The following is a 20,860-nucleotide window of genomic DNA, read 5'->3' on the forward strand; positions in this document are numbered from 1 at the left end:
CAAAGAATGTGCACGTCATGGAAATTGGGAGGTGGGTGGTAAACTCAGAATTTCTCAAATCAGAAGAAAGGAAGGCCTTCTGACCTACCTAGAATGCACAAGGAATGAATAAGTGGAAGTGGCTGATAAGGTGTGGTAGGTCTGGGCTGGTTCCCTATTTGAGGAGGTTCTTGGCAAAGTGCTCTTGGGTGGGCCCCTCCTCTGTCAGGGGATTTACCTAGCAGTGGGTGACAGGGAGTAGTGGCAGGATTCTGAGCAGATACATCTAACTGCCATTAAAATTTCCACAATGCCCCAGAGTGTCAGGGACACAAATATGATTGCTAGGTGCTCAGATGAAAAATATGTATTTTTAAAAGGGGCCTAGAAGAGGCTTCAGCAGTAGCCATTTCAGGGCTCTGGAAGACCAAGGATGCTGAGCGCTCATGCTAGCACTGAATGGAAGCCTGCAAAATGCTACCGCCACCGAGAAGGAGGAGAGCTCATTGCTTTTTCTATGAGACCTCTGCTCAGGGCAGCCAAGGCAGGGGACCTGCTTGGCGTTGCACAAGCCACCCCCTGGCTGCCTCCAATGTATGCTGGCTGCTAAGGATACAGGATTCCCCACCCTCCCACCCCAGCCTGGTTTTTTGGTCTCTGATCAGCTTCCGCTTCTCCAGCCATCTCTGAGAAGGAATTGCCATGCTGCCTTCTCCACTGAAAGCCTGCATGTGCTCTTGCTGATACTTTCTCCACTAGCCACGAAAAGGGAGCCTCCTGAGAGAAAAAACAGGAGGCAGCAAGAACAAGGGATGACACTGAATATTGCCTGTCTTTGTTTATTGGTGAGCAATGAAAGCAGAACCCCAGCTGCAAGCTGACACCACTGACGCAGGTACCCCGTAAAGATTTCAAAGAAGAAAGTTCCTGGTGCATAAAACATTCCCCAACACAAATAAGTAGACATATAGATTTCAAAACGCTTCCATTCCAGTGGGTTACCAAGGAGATGTTCTACTGAGAAAGAGGAATGCAAAGGAGTAAACAACAACAAAAGCCAGTGACAAATTCTAAGAATCATAAAGTTGAAAAGTCACTTGAGGATAAGGTTTCCTAGGCCCTACTTTCAGCATCAATGTAACACTTTAACATGGATTTTGCCAAGGTGAGTTGTAGTTGGTGAGGTGCTAAGAATTCTCTGGTGCTTTGGCTAAATATTTGAATAACATGAGCATTCTATGAATCTGCAGGCTGATGTTTCTGGTTTTGCCCATAACTCAGATTCCCCCTTGTTTCACGTGTGAGAGGGCAGCAGGCTGAATTTCTAATGATTATATCTTTGCCAGATATTCAGAGATGCTAAGGGATAAATAATATCCCCATGCATTATATAAACAAATAAGACTGCAATGGCAGAAGAGGGCAGTGAAAATATCAATACCAATGCATAATGATGAATATAAGGTTAATAAGGAGACCCTGAGCTGAGGCACACACCTGGTAGGAGGAATGGGAACACAAGAAAACCAACTGTGCTGCTAATGGAATTGGAGTCTTAATTCCGTTGCTTCCCCTGCAGTCACACACACTAGACGGGAAGGTCTGCCGATGGAGCATTTTGCCTTTTCTGTCATTGCTGTAATGCTTTTTGTACAGAGAGTGACTAATGCGCAGGCCAAGAGCTGTCCAAGTGGTTCATCAGGAAAGCTGCTTACTTGTGGGGGCTGTTGTGCAAAACCACTGAAGCACCATGGTGCTTTTGGATGACCCAAAATCTGCTCCTGACAATTATATCTACTAGAAATTTGGTGATCAGTTTCATGACGGCTGCAACAAAAGCTTAAATCACCCATTGGCACAGTATGTTTATGACTTTATAAGTTTAAGATCTGCAACGAGCTGCGGTAGGAGTGCAGGGAGCTCGTTTCCATCTGCTTCAGTTATCTCTGCACAATTAACTGAAAAAGCCAGAATTCTGCTCTTAACCATAGTTCCCTACTACAACTGAACTTTCAAAGTACCAGAACAAGTGCCTTGTGTTAGCGAAGCTGCTATTTTTCTCCTATTCAGAAAGATGATAGGTATCAAAAAGCACAATGTGAGAAGCAAGGAAGGTTGCTTTCTCTTCTGGCCCTTCAACAGACTCTGCTAGCTATCAAGCGACCTGCAGGAAATGCACAAAGAAAATGCAATTCCCTGAACTCTAAAGAAGTCAGATAAAATTAGTGGCATGGCAACTGCTTTTCCGGTAATCAAGGTTTTGCATTGGCTGTCTAATCCTGTTTCCAATGGCAAGATAGCCATCGATTTTGCATTGGGTTCATTCGTAGAGACAACTTAAGAATTCACTGCAGTCTTATTATATGAGCTACCCTGGTACAAACTCAGATTATTACACTGTGAACTACTGAAGCAATCCCTGTGCATTCATTTCTCCCCCTCTCCACCCTCGAAAACCCCTGGAGGTGGGAATTGAGGTGTGGGAATGCTCTTACACAGAAAGGGAGGGAGATAGGTATGTGTTGTTGTGTATATGGTGTGTGTGTGTGTGTGTGTGTGTGTGTGTGTGTGTGTGAGAGAGAGAGAGAGAGAGAGAGAGAGAGAGAGAGAGAGAGAGAGAGATTTGGTATGCTCGTTTATGCTTGTGCGGGAGAGAGACAGTAGCAACCAAGGCTACTTTCACTTCAAAAGGTGGTTGGGTGCAAATCTCATCTTCCTGGGGGTGGCAAACACCATTCATAGACCTTTGTACATGGTAAATGAGAGACAAACACAGAAGCACCCACTACATTCAAAAGTGCTCAAGAAGTTAAAACATTTATACAATTAACAAGGGATGTGTCGGATCCAGCCTGAGAAACTTTGCCAGTCTTACCAAAATTCTTTTTGCTTCCCCTTAAAAGCTTTGGAAGTTTCTCCTGAACAGGAACCCGTATCAATGTTTTGCTTATAATGAAATTCGGTGACAACTCTACAATTAACTAAGCGCTCAGGAAAATGAGGAATCTCTCTTCATCTTTTCCAGTCCATTTAAAAAGGAGCTGCAGTGGAAAGGACTGTGATCTCCCTGGTAATTAATTATTCTGAGATGCTCCCTCCCCCAAATTAAATTCTTATACCAGAAAACTGAATCACAGATACTTTCTCCCCTCCCTTCCTCCCCTCAGACAATCGGACTCCAGTGGAATTAAGGCTATCAACGGGATGTGAACTGCACAGATTAATGGTTGGGTTGATGCTTCCCAGAAAAGAGGAGTCATGTTAAGATAAAAATAAGATCTATAGTTAGCTGTACTCTACCTCCACAGTTCGTGCTCTCGTCAATGCTTGAGGCTGGCAGGATTACTAAACAAAGAGAAAAACAGTGGGGAGAAAAATGTCATTTTTGTCATCTGCGACATTCTGCAGGCAATTAAAATCCCTTTGCTCAATGCAAGGCAAGTTAATCTCTGCAGCAAATGGAGGGCCTCCCAGAGCTTTGGCAAAAAACACAGAATGTAATATAGTGAAAAAAAGTTTTAAAAAGAACATACTCTCTATTGCATGAGAAAATTGTCTGGATTGCAAACTATCCAAATACAACACAATAAGTGTCCTTAGAACTGTTTAATTCTGGCAAGAACTGTGCAAATTACAGAAATATAAATAGAGATATAAAAAAAGACTCAAATGAGGAATTTAAGTTGTGCTCATAAAATACCCGAATAAATGTGAATACCGTATGATCCAGTTCAAAAACATTTTGACCAATGTATGACACAGACAAATGACCTTGCTATCTAAGGATGTTTGTATAGCGTAGTTTATTCTGTGAACTTATTCTATAAATGATCAGTTACCTTGAATTACGTCCATCAGATATAGTGAGGACCACTGGTTTAGATGGCCTTTTAAAGTGTTAGACAAATGTATAGGTATTTCAGGAACTGAACAGAACCTGCATGTTCATATATCTCTAGATACCAAATAATGAGCAGAGGTGTCACACTCTTTCCTTTCTCATGGGCCTCCTAGGAACATCTGTCTGTCTGTCCTCTGCTGGAAGCAGCATGCTGGTTCTAATTTTATCCAATCCAGCACAACTTGCCTTGTGCATTTAATTTCTGTTTGTGGTGCAGAATACAAAACTCCCTGATTATATAAGATCTATTAGTCACAGAATCCTTCCCATCCCTAGATGGAGGTTAGCTATAATGCTAAACAGTCTACAACTACACCAAAGTTACTGCCATTTCATTTCCACACATGGGATCCTAAAAATCCTCCCGAATCTCTTTCCTTCTGCAGGATGCCTTCTCTTTGCATAACTGAACTAATGGAATACTAGTCGGCATTCAATATACTCACTGCCTTAAAAAACACAATCCTATCAATATTAAAAGTGGCAATCAGTTCTTTTTAGTAAGGCATCCATCTCAGCAATTAGTGGAGCCCTCTAAACCGAGCCCTTTCCTTGCTCATTTAGCATGCAAAGTTGCACCCACCTGGGATCTCATTGTACAAGCAGTCCTGGTATTGTGTGCTGTTCCCAGCACATTGGGAAGATCCTGGATTGTGGATTTCACAGTAACGACTACGATACTGGATCCCATCTTCGTTACACAAGCTCCATTCAGACCATTCGGACCAGCCTCCTTAAGAATGAGAGATAAGACTTAAGCATGTGGGATGATCACAATGTCAAGCCAAGAAAAAAACATGAGGGATAAACAAAGGACAAAAGGTCACATAGTTTCTGAATATGGAAACCCAACTGAGCATTTAGAAATAATGTCAAATACCCATGAACAGGGGAAGTCTGTTTTGAGAAGCATAAAGTAGACTGAAAAATGACAAAACCAGTTGTCTAGTTCTGTGATTCAGAACTTGGAAAAACGCTCTGCGACAGTCTTCTCAGCCGAGCTATTGTTTGGGAACAGACAGACAGGTGAAACTCGAAAAATTAGAATATCGTGGAAAAGTTCATTTATTTCAGTAATTCAACTTAAAAGGTGAAACTAATTTCCAAATGAGATGCAGAAGTTGCTCTCATCAGAAAAGAGGCCTTGGGACCACTGAGCAACAGACCAGTTCTTTTTTTCTTTAGCCCAGGTAAAACGCTTCTGACGTCGTTTCTTGTTCAGGAGCGGCTTGACAAGAGGAACACGACATTTGAAGACCATCTCCAGGATCCGTCTGTGTGTGGTGGCTCTTGATGCACTAACTCCAGCCTCAGTCCACTCCTTGTGAAAGTCCCCAACACATTTGAATGGTCTTTTCCTGACAATCCTTCTCCAGGCTGCAGTCGTCCCTGCTGCTTGTGCACCTTTTTCTTCCACACTTTCCCCTTCTGCATAACTTTCCATTAATGTGCTTCGATACAGCACTTTGGGAACATCCAACTTCTTCTGCAATTACCTTTTGAGGCTTTCCCTCCTTATGGAGGGTCTCAATGATGGCTTTCTGCACAACTGTCAGGTCAGCAGCCTTCCCCATGATTGTGCTTCCTACTGAACCAGACTGAGAGACCATTTAAAGGCTCAGGAACCCATTGCAGGTGTTACGGATTGAATAGCTACTGCACCTTTTCTGAGCTTGTTAATTTGGGGTTTTCATCAGCTGTACTCCATAATCATCACAATTATAACAAATAAAGGCTTGACATATCTCGCTCTGCATGTCATGAGTCTATCTCATATATTAGTTTCACCTTTTAAGTTGAATTACTGAAATAAATGAACTTTTCCACGATATTCTAGTTTCATCTATCATCTATCATCTATCTATCTATCTATCTATCTATCTATCTATCTATCTATCTCTATTTATTAATTTATTTCAAAATTACATTTGAAGAACAACAGAAGAATTACATCAGTCCTGAAATCTCAAATGCATTATGAAAACATATTTTTAAAAGAACATAAATACAAAAATGATGGCATTATACAGAATAACAACAACAGGGCTACCTTCACACAAGTGTGTGTTGCACAGTGCTTCCTCAGTGTGCAGTCCAATGCAGATATCCTCCCCATTAGAGGGCGCTGGGTTGGTGCAGGTTCGGGTGCGCTGGTAGTGCCCTCCTCCACAAGTTGCTGAGCACTGAGACCAAGGAGTCCAGCAGGACCACGAACCTTTCACTAAGGATCATTCAAAATAGAACAATACAAAGATGCAGGCATACTTTTCACCCATCTGTTAATCCCATCACAATTAAAAAAACCCCAAACCATTATTTCAAGGAGAAGAAAGCTATGGAGAAGCTACCACACTAGATGAATAGCATCCTAATTATTTGCCTACAAATACTTTTCCTCACTGTTCACAAGTCCCTATTGGTTTCTTTCTGTGCCAAAATGATTTAAGTTAGTTCATTGCATTTCTGGCCCCTCCAAGCACATAGTTCTGAAAAAGGAGGGAAGGAATGGCTATGATTATAATGCAAAAGTAATGACTATTCTCACACATGCACATTTTTTGCAATATCCAAACCATGTCATTGGCATCAAAAAGCCAGAACACATTCCCCCCACATTTAATCTGGATTTACCTTGTCTGAGAAAAATCTGATACAGTGGTGCCTCACAAGACGAAATTAATCCGTTCCGCGAGTCTCTTCGTCTTGCGGTTTTTTCGTCTTGTGAAGCACGGCTATTAGCGCTTAGCGGCTATTAGCGGCTTAGCGGCTTTAAGAAAACAAGGAAACAAAGGAACAAAGGAAACAAACTTGCAAGAACTCGCAAGACATTTCGTCTTGCGAAGCAAGCCCATAGGGAAAATCGTCTAGCGAAGTGACGCAAAAACCGAAAAACCCTTTCGTCTTGCGCGTTTTTCGTTTAGCGAGGCATTCGTCTTGCGGGGCACCACTGTACATTAAAAAAACCCACCTTTTGCCAACAATATATTTGTGATATCTGAATGGCCCTTTACAATATTAAGCTCCTGTCTGAAAGTCCCCTGGAAAAGCACTTCAGGGTGCACAAAACCAACAGGTGTGATTTGAGGGGTTGGGAAAGGGTGGAGAGAATGGGGAAAGGAAGGCTCCTTTACTGTTCTAATCCAGTAAGAAGCAAGGCCATAATTTCAAGGACAAGTTAACAAGGAAATAATATTTCCTGATTGCCAGTCAGGAAAGAGTAACCAATACTTAGAGGTGGGTAAGCCATATTGAAATAAGCAAATCTGGACCATGGAATGGTGAGCAAAGTCAAAGTACTAGATCTAATCTTAAACTTAAAGACACATCTGATTCTGCACAGCTCTCGCTTTACTAAAGAAGCAGAAAGTTTTAATGTTTTTGCAGCAATGAGATTTGGTTGCACCCTCTCTGCGTGCGATCCAAACTTTCTTTGCCTTTTGAGGGCTGAGCTTACAGCTACGTATGTTAAATGCCTTCTGCAAAAGTGCCAGCTCTAACATCAGGAACAATCATGCCATGCAGCAGGGTGAAGTGGTCAGCATTAGATGGCATCATGAGGCATGAATTGGTTTGTGAATGGTGCAGCAAGACTTTTCCACATTGTTGGCCCTAGCAGGGAAAAAGGGGACCATATGTTGGCTCTGCTTCGGGCAGGAAAATGTCTTGGGCCAGCACAGGCAAACATGCCCTACGATGGCAGGGTGAAGAGTAATAGAAGAACTTCATAGCACGCTTCTTCAGCATGCTACTCACACTGAACAAAAGCAGGGAACGGTCACAGTATTTACCTGGACAGGGATGTGGGTTGCAGTCCTGATATTCCATTGCAGATCCTATGCAAGGTAGGCCACCGTTTTTTGGTTCTGGATTGGTGCATGTTCGCTTCCTGGTTCTGAAGCCCAGCTCACAGTCTCGAGAGCAAGATGACCACCCTCCCCAAAAGGACCACCCACCATTGATAATCCGAATAGAGGTCTTGCCGCTTTTCAGAAGGTCATCAACTAAAGCTGGGGGGGCAGTGGGGGGGAGAAAGAAAAATATAGGAATTAAACACATGGAAACCCCCAGCTTTCTTCCCAACCTTGCAGCAGCAGATGTGGGCAAGGAGTGTTCAGACAATTGCATGGTGAACTATGTTCCCTTCCCAGCTTCAAGGCTTAGAGGAAGGCTGGAAGACTGTGTTGCCTAGAGCATCTTAGCCATACAAGGTCACACTGGCACTCTCTCTCTTTTTCCTTCTCTAAAGTAAGAGATTTCTGTGGCAGGTGAACTGCCAAGGCTTCACGATCACCCCAGTCACATGGGCACACTGGCAAGATTCCCTCCCCTGCAGGTGATCATGGCAAATATAGGTTACATTCATCACATAGTGAAGAAAAGCAACAGTGGTGCAGTAAATGAAATGAACCTGCTTAGCCCCACTCATGCCAACATGTGAGTGGTGCTAATGGTGCAGACACCATGCAGTGGTGGTGGGCTGGATGAGGGCCAATGCACTGAGCTTGAATCCTGGCAAGATGAAGGCCCTGTGGGCGAATAGTTATTGTATCCAAGAAATCGGCCGATTACCTGCCCTGGATGGGCTTGCACTCTCTCAGAAGGAGCAAGTAAGCAGTCTAGGGGAGACCCAGGTTTCTCACCAAAGGACTTGGTGGCTAGGAGCACTTTTTATCAGCTTCAGCTAGTGTGACATTGGTTCCTGGACCAGGATAGCCTGATCACAGTACTTCAAGCACTTCAGATTGGATTACTGCCATGCAGGTGGATCTTCCCTTGTGTTTGGCCCAGGAACTACAACTACTGCAGGATGATTGCCAGCAGGAGAGAGAGACCCTGCAGAGGGATGAGCTGCCAATTTGTTACTGGGTGTGTTACCATTAATATATAAAGCTTTCAGCACCTTGGGACCAGTTTGCTTGCCCCATATATACCCACTTGACTGCTTCAATCCATGGCACCCCAATTATCTAAAATACCCCCACAATTGTGCTCTCAACCACACAGTCCTATCATGTGCTCCTGTAGTGTGCAATCACAGCAAGCTGAAGTGACCCCTATACTGCTTGATGTGTGAAGGGCATCTTAATAAACACAGAAATTAAGATTATGCACCTCCAGCAACACAGTGTTTGCAGGTGTGTGAAAAGCTCCCAAGCAAATTCCCTAATGCTCATCCATCCTGACAGAGTATATACTGTCTCAATCTGCTGGCTTTGATTTGCTCTGTTGCTATCAACATAGATCAGCATTTATCCAACCCTACGCTTCAGCTGCCCACAACCTCCTGCATGAATAACAAGAAGCTTAGCTTGGCGCTCGTTATAATCTTGCAATCTGGCAGGACGTACAATCAGTGTCGCAAACAGCTGAGCCGTCATTGGGGCAGAACCGACTCTCTGTCTTCTTCCTGCCAAACTGGAGGTCATGAGGGTCAGCAAGCTGAGCGCGGCAGGTGTAGCGGAAACGCTGTTCTTGACGAGCGCCACTCTGAGTGATGTTGGTGGGCATCCATGGAGTCCAAGGTGTGTTTCTTCGGACCTCTGGGCAGGCCTCTGGGCTGCAGGTTTTATACTCCTACAGAAATAGGAGAAAATGGGGGAAGGACCCAATTATTAGCATTTACTTGAGGGTTTGCAGCTGTACCAATGCACTTGGGGGCAATGACATTTAAGGAACAATAAGATAAACCTCCGAATATTTGACTCAAAATCACAAAACCACTGAAGCAGTAATAAAGCTCAGAAGATGTATAAATCAAGGTCTGGTATTGCTTCCAGTTCTTTAACAGAATACAATGCTGAGGCGACAGGCCTACGCATGTGTTACATAAAGTGCCCATACTCATGCATGCAAACGAATTCCATAGACAAAGGCCTGGTTGGAGCCATTTCCATGCGCTCTGGCTTCCATCATGGTGTCCCGTTGCACCAGAAGCGGTTTAGTCATGCTAGCCACATGACCCAGATAGCTGTCTGTGGACAAATGCCGGCTCCCTTCTTACCTAGCCCCTAGGTCAATTACCTGTAAGCTCCCTCTCTTCTCTTCTCTAAGCAGAGGTGTATAGGACAAGTCCTAAAGGACTGAGGAAAAGAGAACATATGAAAACAGCAACGAAAGCCTATCTGAATGAAAACGTACCACAGCACAGCCTGGGCAGGAGTTTCCATTTTCACAAGACCTCTGCCTGGAGTGCACCCCTCCACCACAATTTGCGCTACATTTATTCCAAGGGCCCCACGAAGACCAGAAGATTGGCAATGGGCATGGACTGTTCTCATTGCAGAACCTGGATGGAAACAAAATTCCAGGGAGGGAAATAAGGAAACAATAATGCAAGTCAGTGTCCTGGAGCACCCCAAAGGAAAGTTGTAAAAGACTCTGCAAGGAACTGTTCGCACCGGGAAGAAAAAAGCTGACATCAGGTTGAGTAGAAATTCAACTTCAGCACCACAAGTAAAAAGATGCAAGACAGACAGACAGACAGAAAGAGTTAGTTGTACTTTAGACCCACTGAAATCAACGGGAAAGAAATTTTGAGAAACTAGTCCTATTGATTTCAGTGGGACTAAAAGCATTACTTACTTAGTCTGGATCTAAGCCATTCTTGTTAGTGTCCATTCTGGAGGGGCTAGAGATTCCAGCAGGCTGGTTTATTTCCAGTTTGTAATACTTGCATCTTAACTATTTAATTATTTACACAGCTTTATCAATGGCAACAGCTTCTAAGTTGTTTGCATAGATGAACAATGCATGAGATCTCTTTTGTTTGTTGTTTCGGGATTATGGTCACACAAGTTTTCTACCCTGTTTAAAAACTGTAATGCTGCTGGTTTTTTTCTTAAAAAAAACACTGGATGGTCATAGCAGCAGAGCAACATCATGGGAGCCAACATTGACTTACGTTTGCTAAGTATAGCAAACTATCCCGCAAAATACCCATAGATAGTTTATACCCAAGTTAGATGTGCTCATAACCTACTACTTATGCTCACATTGTACCATTATAATACAATTATTTTTTTTCTGGGTGAAGAAAATAAAAATGTTTTAAAAACAGATACATCTTTATAAGTGTGTATTGACAGTACTGTCCATTAACTTAGTATTTAAGCCTTAAAGCATTGCAAACTAATTTAGGCTAGAAATCCAGCTACTGGCCTCTTTAGGATCCCAAATTATCTAATAATCTGATGCCAATTAACCTAAAATAAATGGCTGAACTATATTATTGTTTAGCAAGTATTACACCGGGTTTAAGTAGCCAAGTCCTTATGAGAGTACAGCGAGTTGATAGATTTGATGGAAACTGGGCAACCATCACTGTGTATGTAACACAATGTTATCTAGTATCAGTATGCCCCCATCCTTCAGAGATTGTTTTGAATAGACATATTACACAATTATTTGTGGTCCTAAAAACTGAAGTCTAGTAAGTTTGCAAAGCTAACTATCTCCCATTCTCTTTGCAAAATTTTCCTTTTTGTATAGGAAATATACATACAGTTTGCTTAGTTTGTAGTTTTGTTCGATTTATATTCTATGCCTGCCATTTGTAACTGTGCTTTAAGGTTGTAAAAACTTCAAAAACAAAACAAGAAACCCACCACATAGTATCATGGTCAGACATTACTTTCCAAACCTAGCGTGAGAAGAAGCAAGGTCTTACAGTCCATTTATTCTGCATATTTATTCCATGTCAGTTCCACTTTGTTCATTTGGACTTACCTCCCAGCCATTAAGGCTTGTGTGAACCCACAATTTAGTACAATCTCCCTGCCTCCTCTGCAGTTAGAAAGTAGTTTGGCCAAACAGATCATGTTCATCTGCCCCCAGGCTTTCTGGATCATTTGCCCAGGAACTCTGGTCCAGGCAAATGTGGCATTCAGCTGTGTTCAGCAGCACTTTTCTTCAGTTAATTTTATTTTTTTCCAACTACTTTTGCCCATTTTAAAAATAAGAAAGTTCTAGCTCCACTTCAGTCATCACATAATAGAATCACCATTGCTATCACTACTTCAATGGAAAAAACGTAGTTATGTTTCCAGTAGTCACAGATCTAATCAAACATGAAGACACACAACCTAAACGAAGTGTCTTTTGCATTTGCAACTCCTGAGTAGGTTTTTGTCTGGAACTTTAGCTGAGGTACTAACCATTTCATTTTATTTTTGGCCCGAGGGACACATTCATCAATGGCCAAACCTCCAAGGGCTGCAAAACAATGGTGTGTGTGGCCACTCCGCATTCTAATATGCTCACAAACACACTAAGGCAAAAAGCTTCCCCTCAGCTAATCTATGCAGATCAGCTAAGAAGAGGGAGTTACCTCCGCCTCCCTGCTCATCAATTTGATGTCTGGGTTAGGGAACAACTTGTATTCCGACCCCCATCTCAGTGCTGCGTCCTTGTCCTTTTTCTTTGCTTTTTTGCCACCACCAAAATCGGTGGGGTCTTGGGGGCGTGTTAAAAATTTGCTTGGGGAGCCAGATCAAACCTCAATTTTGAGCAAGTCCAGCTACAAAATAAGCTGGCTCTCCCCTTCTTACCATGTTTAACAAAGAATCAGGCCTTTTAAAATAAGATTTACTTACTTTATAATCATACATTGGTTCACAGCTACAGTAGCAGTAAAAATTATGCAGGCAAAATACTTATCTTTACTTTATAACTAAAGCTGGACCAAAAGGAGGCATATCTGCATCCAATGCTGGTCAAAGAAAGATGGAGGGGGGGAACATATTATGTGTCCCTTCCTCTCCAGACAGAGGAGGGGAAATGACATCACACAGAACCTCTCTACCAATTCTATTTCTATGATCTTAGCCCCTTCTCATGATAACTAGCAAGAATACGTATTTGTTAGGTTTGGCTGCAAATCTCCCACAAAACACACCCCTGGTTTTCTGACACTCAATACCTGTGACTTCCAAGCATGCTTAGGGTGGTTTTTATTTTACCCCCATGGCCCATTTTTGGCTCCACTTCTGTTAGCACTGACTAATTTAGTTTGCTGGTGTGGGGAGTGGCATGCCATCTAAAGACTATCAACCCTCATATGAAAATGCAGCATATGTGCAGTTCTCCTTTTAAATATGCATACTATTTTCTTTCTCTATTCATAGCATAGCATAGCATAGCATGTGTTATGGCTAGAGCATCCTTATGCTCTTATTTCACTTCTTGAGCAAATTTCTATCTCATCCTTCAGCACAAGAGCTGTATAGCTGGCTAACAGCTCCCATTCTGAATAGCAAGTAGCAATATTATGTAGCACCACAGCATACTTCACTGAAAAATTCAGGTTTAGCAACCTCAACAGCTTAACAATGCCATACTTTCTTTAAGTTATGGGCCTTGTTCCAAACTATTATTTTGACATATGGGTGTGCAACACAGTAACATATTTATCTTTATTTAAAAGGTCTGTAAGGCAGCTTTATAGGCAAAAATGAATAATTATGAGATCAATATAAAAACACAATATGACAATGATGAACCTAAAACACACATAACATAAATGAAATAGTGAAGACTAGAAGCAGCAGAAGTAGAAGAATACAATAAATCACAATCTCATTCACAAAAGGCTTGGGGGAGTGAGAATTAGTTTTTTTACTTGTTCCCTAAAAGATTAAAAATGGGTGCCAAACAGGTGTTTCTGGGGAAGTGTTCCACAATCAGGGCAAGACCCTATCCCCAGTTGCCACCTGCCTACAGGTAGGGTCACCAGGAGCAGAGGTCTCAGACGATGATCTCAGTGAGTGGGCAGGTTCATATGGGAGAAGACATCTGGGATGGGTCACTAATCCATGTGGTGTAATGAATCCTTCAAAAGAAAACACAAGAGCTCTGAGCCAAAAAAAAAAAAGTCTCATAGAAGTTTAGGGATGGGGAACGACTCTCACCGCTCCTCTCTGCTTTGTCCGACACAGACCCTGCCTCCGTATCGCGGAGCAGGGTTGCTGCACGACCTCTGACGGACCTGAAAGCCAATCCCACAGGAAGTGCTGCAGGGGGCCCAGGACGACCATGGTGTCCAAGCTCCATTCCTGACAGAGGGGAGGGGGAAGGAAGAAAGATAAAACATGGCATCTGGGTTAATTATTGTTTTTTCAACTTTAATGCTAAGTTCAACACTGCTGGCTTTGGAGTACCAACAGGTTGCAGAGACTGACTAGCACTACGAAGCACACTTCAATAGAGGTTGGCCCAAGAAACAGACAGAGATTAGGGTTAGAATTCTGCATGTGCTTTTTTTTTTTTTTTTTTTGAGTCTTCCCCAACTTTTAAATTTGAACAAACAAAATCCATGGCAATTTCATGTTGAACAGATTTAAGCCTATGCTAAACATAATAAGGGCAGGCGAGGGTTTCATTTTTATACCCTCCATTACTCATAAATTTGCAAAGTTTTGTATCATTTTCTTGAGTTCCTTATGAAACCTTTTTCTAAAAAAAATATGTCATGGTGTTGTAGAAAAACTTGCAGAAGCAAATATGTGGGGTGCTGTAAGGGGAAGAATTACAAAGGGTTGGGCATAAGAGATGAAAGATGCCCTGACCTCACTTAGGCACCTTCATAAACAGTATTTGCTACACATAATAAAGCTTTATAAGCACTGAATCATTTATTTATTGTATTCTAAAGGCTCAGAATGCATTACATTTTTAAAAAACAACAATGAGAAACTAAAAAATAGACATACTGTAATTGCATAAAATATAAATAAAAAACACAAGCAGTTTAAAACATCAGTTAGTATTTCCTTAAGCATAAAGACAAGACAATTTATTTTTATGGACATTTGAAGATTCAGGGAACACTCTTAGGATTAATAGAGCATTCTATTGGTGGACCTGGAATATGACAAAAAAGACTGCTAAACCATCTGTGAGGTGCTATTTCTCAAGAAACTTTCCTCCAATTTCAGGTGTTCTCCTTGCCTAATACTTGTTCAAATTTCTCTCATTTTACATTTGCCTTTTAGATCACAGAACCCTAGATTCCCAAATGATGTGTTAATCTCAGGGCCCATTTAATAAAGGAAAGACAGATACTGTGGTGGTCAATTATTTTGAAAATGACTGGAACATATTCTTCTTTCTTAGAGTAGGTATGTGTCTTTCCTTAGAAATGCAGAGTCGCAACAGAAAAGACATTTCAGGGGCAAAGTTATACCCCCTCCTCATCCAACTCCAAATAATTGTTATTCTACCAAATGTAGTTTCCCTTTTGCCATCACGCACTCCTGCTTTTCACCTCAGTGGCCCTGACCAAGTGACAGAGCAACTATTTTCTACAGTTCATTCTCAAGTCCATATCACATGCTGTCCTGTTACTTGTGGTCCTGAAAGTTGAGCTGGTGAACAGATGTGTTGATTTTCCAAGAATTGACTGAATTAATAAAAGTGTTTGGCAACCAGTGGGTACCTGGCAAGGCACCAGCTGCAGCAGGAAGCTTAAATTAAAACCTGCGTAGCCTTCACTGTTTTCAAGTCCGTTATCAACTCTCCCATTCTCTTGGCACTGTTCTCTTTTCTTTCATAAGAAGGTCAGGAAATAAAAAAGGACTTCCATACAAACTGTGATATAACCCATGTTTTGCCTATTGTTTCCTTGACCGTCTAAGAAAGACATGGTACCCAAAACTTAAAATATGTGATTACAATAAATGAATAAATGCTTTCTATCACACCCCTGAAAGTGGGTAAGGGGAAGCCACAGAAATCAAAACCACCAGTATCCAAAACTCAACTAAGTAATATATTTCTAAAATCATTCCATGTTTTGTGTGTAGTTTTAAACCCTTTTAAAATCATCCATCCATATAGCAAAACATTTGATTAGCCAAATGTTTTGGATAGTTGCCATGTCATTTGGATAAATGAAGTTCTACTGTATATGCACATATTTTGTTTTGAAGATTAAGATTTTTAAAGGAGGAAGTCTCAATTTTTATTCAAAGTGTAGACAATCTTCAAGAAGGCTTTCATCAGCCCTGTGGCATATGCAATCTTAGATCTCATTTATAACTAAAACTCTTATTTAAACTTTGTAATGAAAGCCTCGCAATGCCATACGAAGACAGTTAAAATTGAAATACTAGACCTGCAATGAGTGTAAGATGATCATATGGCTGTATTTCTTAACAGTCACTGAATTTTAACACTGAATGCATTTCTCATCCACTTCCTACAGGCTAATCTTGTGGTATCCCACACTTTTAGAGATCATGTTGTTGGCAATGATTAAATGATTGCATCAGCTGCATTATGTCTCTTGCAGGCTAGAGGATGCTCCACATGGTAGAATTCTACCAGCTGTAAGAATGGCTGATCAAGAGCATAGAAAATGTAAAAGAAGATTGATCCACAAAGGCCCACATGCTTGCACTGGTATGCCTTCAAATTGCTAGGTTGGCAGAAGCTGGGACAGAGCAACGGGAGCTCACCCCATCGTGCGGATTTGAACCGCCAACCTTCTGATAGGCAAGCCCAAGAGACTCAGTGGTTTAGACCACAGCAGCATCCGCGTCCAGCAAACACAGATAGTAGTTGCTACACAGAAGTGTCTACACAAGCCTGAAGAAAAAAGACAGACTAAATCCCGCCAGGTGTGACAGATAAGATGGTCAAATTGCGCAATGGCATCCCTACAGCTTACAGTGTGTGTGCATGTGTTTAGGTCTCCCCAAAATAGTTTCTCCTAATCTAAATTGGATATGAATGCAAAATGGTCAATAAAGATACGTGATGGGGACCATGAAAGTGGGGGAAAAACACACACATGCAATGTGGTAATGATGACATTGATTCAGGGAGCACAACAGATGCGAAAGCTAGCTCTCAGTGATCCACAGCAAACAAAAGGGCTGCCAGTTGAACTCAGCAAGCTACACAATATCAGTTGTATTAACAAGAATAGGCTGAAGCTGCCCATAGTGGCTGGGGCAACCCAGTCAGTTGGGCAGGGTACAAATATAGTAGTAGTAGTAGTAGTAGTAGTAGTAGTAGTAGTAATGCTAATAATAAATGACCGCATTATTATTATTATTAGCCAAGCTTTAAATGATCAGCCATTCATTTTTTAAAAAGATTGTTTATACTGCTTTCACTTGTTTCAGTATTTAAACAGTGTTAGGACTCCCATGATGCCATCTGTTAAGAGAGAACTATCAGAAGAAGCAAGGCGTAACAATTGATTATGTTTTTATAATTTAGTTGTACCGCAGGCAATGTGATGTATTACTTTAATGAAGTTAATGCAGCTTTCTTGGTCAAACAAAGCAAAACTACGTGAATTCCTGCAACTTGGGGTGGGGGCAGCGAAAGATAAATCTATCCTTTTCTAATGTTTTATATCTGCGCTGGGGAATCTGTGGCCCTTCATATGATGTTGGGACTCCAGCTCCCATCGGCCCAAGGTGACCTGGCCAATGGTGAGGGCCGATGAGTGTGGCAGTCGACCAACATGGGGAGGACTGCTGGTCCCCATTACTGGTTTATCTGTAACAGTTTGGAAGTGTGAGGTACATAATGAATATACTAGCTAGATGCCCACAAGCCAGATATGTTCTGTGGCAATCGCTATTCTGATCACTGCTATCACAATTGACTGGAATAACCCTTGTAGTATGAGGTGGTGATTCTATCATTCAGACTCGTAATGGGGGGTGTAATGGGGGAGAACCAAGGGTGGCATTTATTCCAGATTAATTACTCCAATCTATAAGTGAGACTTTGAAAATGATTTCTTTGCCAATAGTTTCACAGTGTCAAGTTTCCTAGTAAGCTCACTTGGTATTTGATAAATCCCTCCAGTGACACGATATTTATTTTTATTATGCTTCTATCCCTGCCCTTCCGCCAATGAAACGAGGGCAGTATACTTGGCTTCCCTCTTTTATCCTCACAGCAACCCTAAGAGGTAGACAAGGCTGAGAAATAGTGGCCTCAACTATCCCAGTGAGTTTCATCCCTGTGTGGGGATTTGAACTAGTGTTCTATACAGCAGAATATTAAAGTTGTAGCAACATTGCTTCTTTTCCTGTAACCTCCGCTTCCTAATTTTAAGTGACTTTTGTGCTCTGTAGGCGAGTTTGACCAAGAAAGAGGCAATAACAGTCAGTAGACAGATGAAAGGAATAACTTTTCACCCTTCTTGCATATACAAGACATAAAAGACGTTCAGGTACCTTGAGCAATTTGCAATCTCTATCCTGGCTCCTTCACAGTCACGTCCACCACACTGAGGCTGAGGGCTGTTACACGACCGCGATCTGCACATGCAGGAGCCTGTGCTGTCACCATCCGAGTGTTCACACGGTTGCCACGGGGACCAGGCCCCCAACTGGCCATCCACCATCAGATTTTTCACCTAATTTAAATAAAGAGAAGTCATCATGGTGAGTCTGTGCATCGTAAGTTGCCCATGAGGGCAAAGTTGCAGTCGAGGCAAGGAGATGTCTGAGAATCTTTCCTACCCCTCTCTAGAAAAACAAAATGTCAGTACTCCCTCACAATTCCATGCTGCATACTACAGGCAGATACTCCTATTTAGCATAACATAAACTAAGGAATGAGCCCTCACTACCAGGGCCAGCCCTACCATTAAACAGAGGAAGGCTATTCCTGCCTCAGGCAGGAGATGCTGAGGGATGGGCTGTAAGGTGGAACAAGGGACAGAGTTGTGTGTGCTTTGTGTCCTGCTCTGTACATCCCTAAACTAGCCCACCGCCCTCAGGTGTAGCAGAGAATCCAGTCCTGTTGCCAAATTGAAAGTAATATTCAACTCATTCAATCAATCAATCAGATTCTGTATGTGAAAGGGAGAGGGTACCAGCTTGTCCCCTGCCTGAGGCAGCAAAATTTCTTAGGCCAACCAAGTTCACTACACAGTCACTGTGTGTGCAGTACCCTAGATATAAGTAAATAAATATCCAATGAGAACAGAAGACTTAAATGAACTGCCCATGTTCTTAAGGTCTGATTCTGAACTCTTCATTTCAGCTGAAATTTAAAAAGCAGCGGCAACCATTTCAGTTTGTGGCTTCCACATTTCAAATCAGCATCATTTTGACCACAGCGCTACATGTGTGTTGTACCAAAGTGCTTCATCTGTGCTAGATAACTTTCGCTACTCCCACAGTGCACCCCTGTGTGATGCCGTCTGCACACAATATGACGCCACAGGTACAGAAGGTAAAAAGGATTTGGTTTTGGAGTTCCACACATTCCTCTTAGCAGAAGCTTTTACCCAGGGGCAGGCAACCTAAGGCCCGGGGCCCAGATGCAGCCCAATTGCCTTCTCAATCCAGCGCATAGATGGTCCGGGAATCAGCGTGTTTTTACATGAGTAGAATGTGTCCTTTTATTTAAAATGCATCTCTGGGTTATTTGTGGGGCATAGGAATTCATTCATCCCCCCCCACAAAAAAAATATAGTCCGGCGCACCACATGGTCCAAGGGACAGTGGACTGGTCCACGGCTGAAAAAGGTTGCTGACCCCTGCTTTTACCTCTCAGGGGAAATAGCACCATCCACAGTTGAAGCAGCAAAGCAAAGCTAGAGGGGCACTTGCCCGCAGACCAGCTCGTCAGCTGCCACTAATAGTTGTACATGTTTATTTTTGTAGAGAGGCAGTTTCTCCATCTCACAAGAGAATCAAAACACTATACCTCTTACCTGAGGCAACTCCAAAAACACACAATGAATTAGTAAGGCATTTAGGTTTACAAATCATAAGTTTCTATCTCCAACTTCTCCGCTCCTCTCTCTTTCCAGCACAGTTTAGCACTCCCTTGGCTCTTCCTATAAGCAGCCGCCACCCCCATCTCAAGACTATGAGAACTGACATGGAAGTAATTTAGGTCTGTCGTTATGCTCATCACACTGTAGTCAGAGGACTTTAAACATCTGTTGCAAAGCTTTGTTTTCACCACACTCTAATTCAGCAGTACACAAACAATAAGCACCATGGGGGAGTCTTGTGCTGAGATTTCTGCGCTCTGGATAATGCTCAGCTGGACTACTTGGCTTAGTTAGGAACATCACATATTTAAGCAAAATGAAGACAAACTGGGCAAGATTAATAGCAGAAAGATGACATGATTAAATGCTGAAGAAGCACATAATTTTCTTCTACTTCTTCTCTGGCACAGAAGAGGATGCTAGGAGGGAAAGCCTTATTGCAGCCCTAACACTCCCATCTCAGCTAACTTGTCCTTCCTGTAATTAATCGGAGATGGTGCTGGCTGCCCATTTAAAGGCTGCATTAAGAGGGGAATTTTGGGATGCGGGTGGCACTGTGGGTTAAACCACAGAGCCTAGGACTTGCCGATCAGAAGGTTGGTGGTTCAAATCCCCGTGACGGGGTGAGCTCCTGTTGCTCGGTCCCTGCTCCTGCCAACCTAGCAGTTCAAAACCACGTCAAAGTGCAAGTAGATAAATAGGTACCACTCCGGCGGGAAGGTAAACGGTGTTTCTGTGCGCTGCTCTGGTTCGCCAGAAGCGGCTTAGTCATGCTGGCCACATGACCCGGAAGCTGTACGCCGGCTCCCTCGGCCAATAAAGCGAGATGAGCGCCACAACCCCAGAGTCAGCCATGACTGGACCTAATGGTCAGGCCCTTTACCTTTACTTTTAAGAGGGGAATTTTAGCAAATTCACAGATCATAGGTCTTACTACTCACAGTGACAATATGCTACCTCCAGTTTCGGAGGCAGCACACCAATGAATACCAGTTCCTGAGAGATCAGATGAGGAGGGCAATTACTTTCAGGCTCTGCTTGTGGGGTTTTCAACAACCATCATGCTGGCCACCATGGGAAGCAAGATTCTGGGCTAAGTGAACTCTTGGTCTGAACCAGAAAGGCTCTTCTTTTTGTTCTCAGAAAATAAGCAGGCCAGAATTAATAAAGTAACAGAGAAGTGTCCTGTGTAATTTAGCCCTCTTCTAAACTTGTGAACTTTCATGTGT

The 20,860-nt window shown here is 42.5% G+C and overlaps 1 protein-coding gene across 12 annotated transcripts in view; it reads right to left on the bottom strand.

Moving 5' to 3' along the window:
- The window catches only part of SEMA5B (semaphorin 5B), a 354,034-nt gene that overhangs the window by 16,341 nt on the left and 316,833 nt on the right, over positions 1 to 20,860 (bottom strand). For 11 of the 12 annotated variants that reach the window (XM_053403821.1, XM_053403874.1, XM_053403856.1 and 8 more), the window contains 8 exons: positions 18,076 to 18,257; positions 13,786 to 13,929; positions 10,019 to 10,166; positions 9,229 to 9,454; positions 7,669 to 7,887; positions 5,931 to 6,101; positions 4,464 to 4,613; positions 3,280 to 3,324 (listed from right to left, as the gene is read on the bottom strand). In XM_053403821.1, the coding sequence (XP_053259796.1) occupies positions 3,280 to 3,324; positions 4,464 to 4,613; positions 5,931 to 6,101; positions 7,669 to 7,887; positions 9,229 to 9,454; positions 10,019 to 10,166; positions 13,786 to 13,929; positions 18,076 to 18,257 (1,285 nt within the window). The remainder of the gene's footprint in view (positions 1 to 3,279; positions 3,325 to 4,463; positions 4,614 to 5,930; positions 6,102 to 7,668; positions 7,888 to 9,228; positions 9,455 to 10,018; positions 10,167 to 13,785; positions 13,930 to 18,075; positions 18,258 to 20,860) is intronic. The other variant, XM_053403902.1, reaches the window with a different exon arrangement.

Source organism: Podarcis raffonei, chromosome 1, assembly GCF_027172205.1.
Source record: "Podarcis raffonei isolate rPodRaf1 chromosome 1, rPodRaf1.pri, whole genome shotgun sequence".
NCBI classification, from domain to species: domain Eukaryota; kingdom Metazoa; phylum Chordata; class Lepidosauria; order Squamata; family Lacertidae; genus Podarcis; species Podarcis raffonei.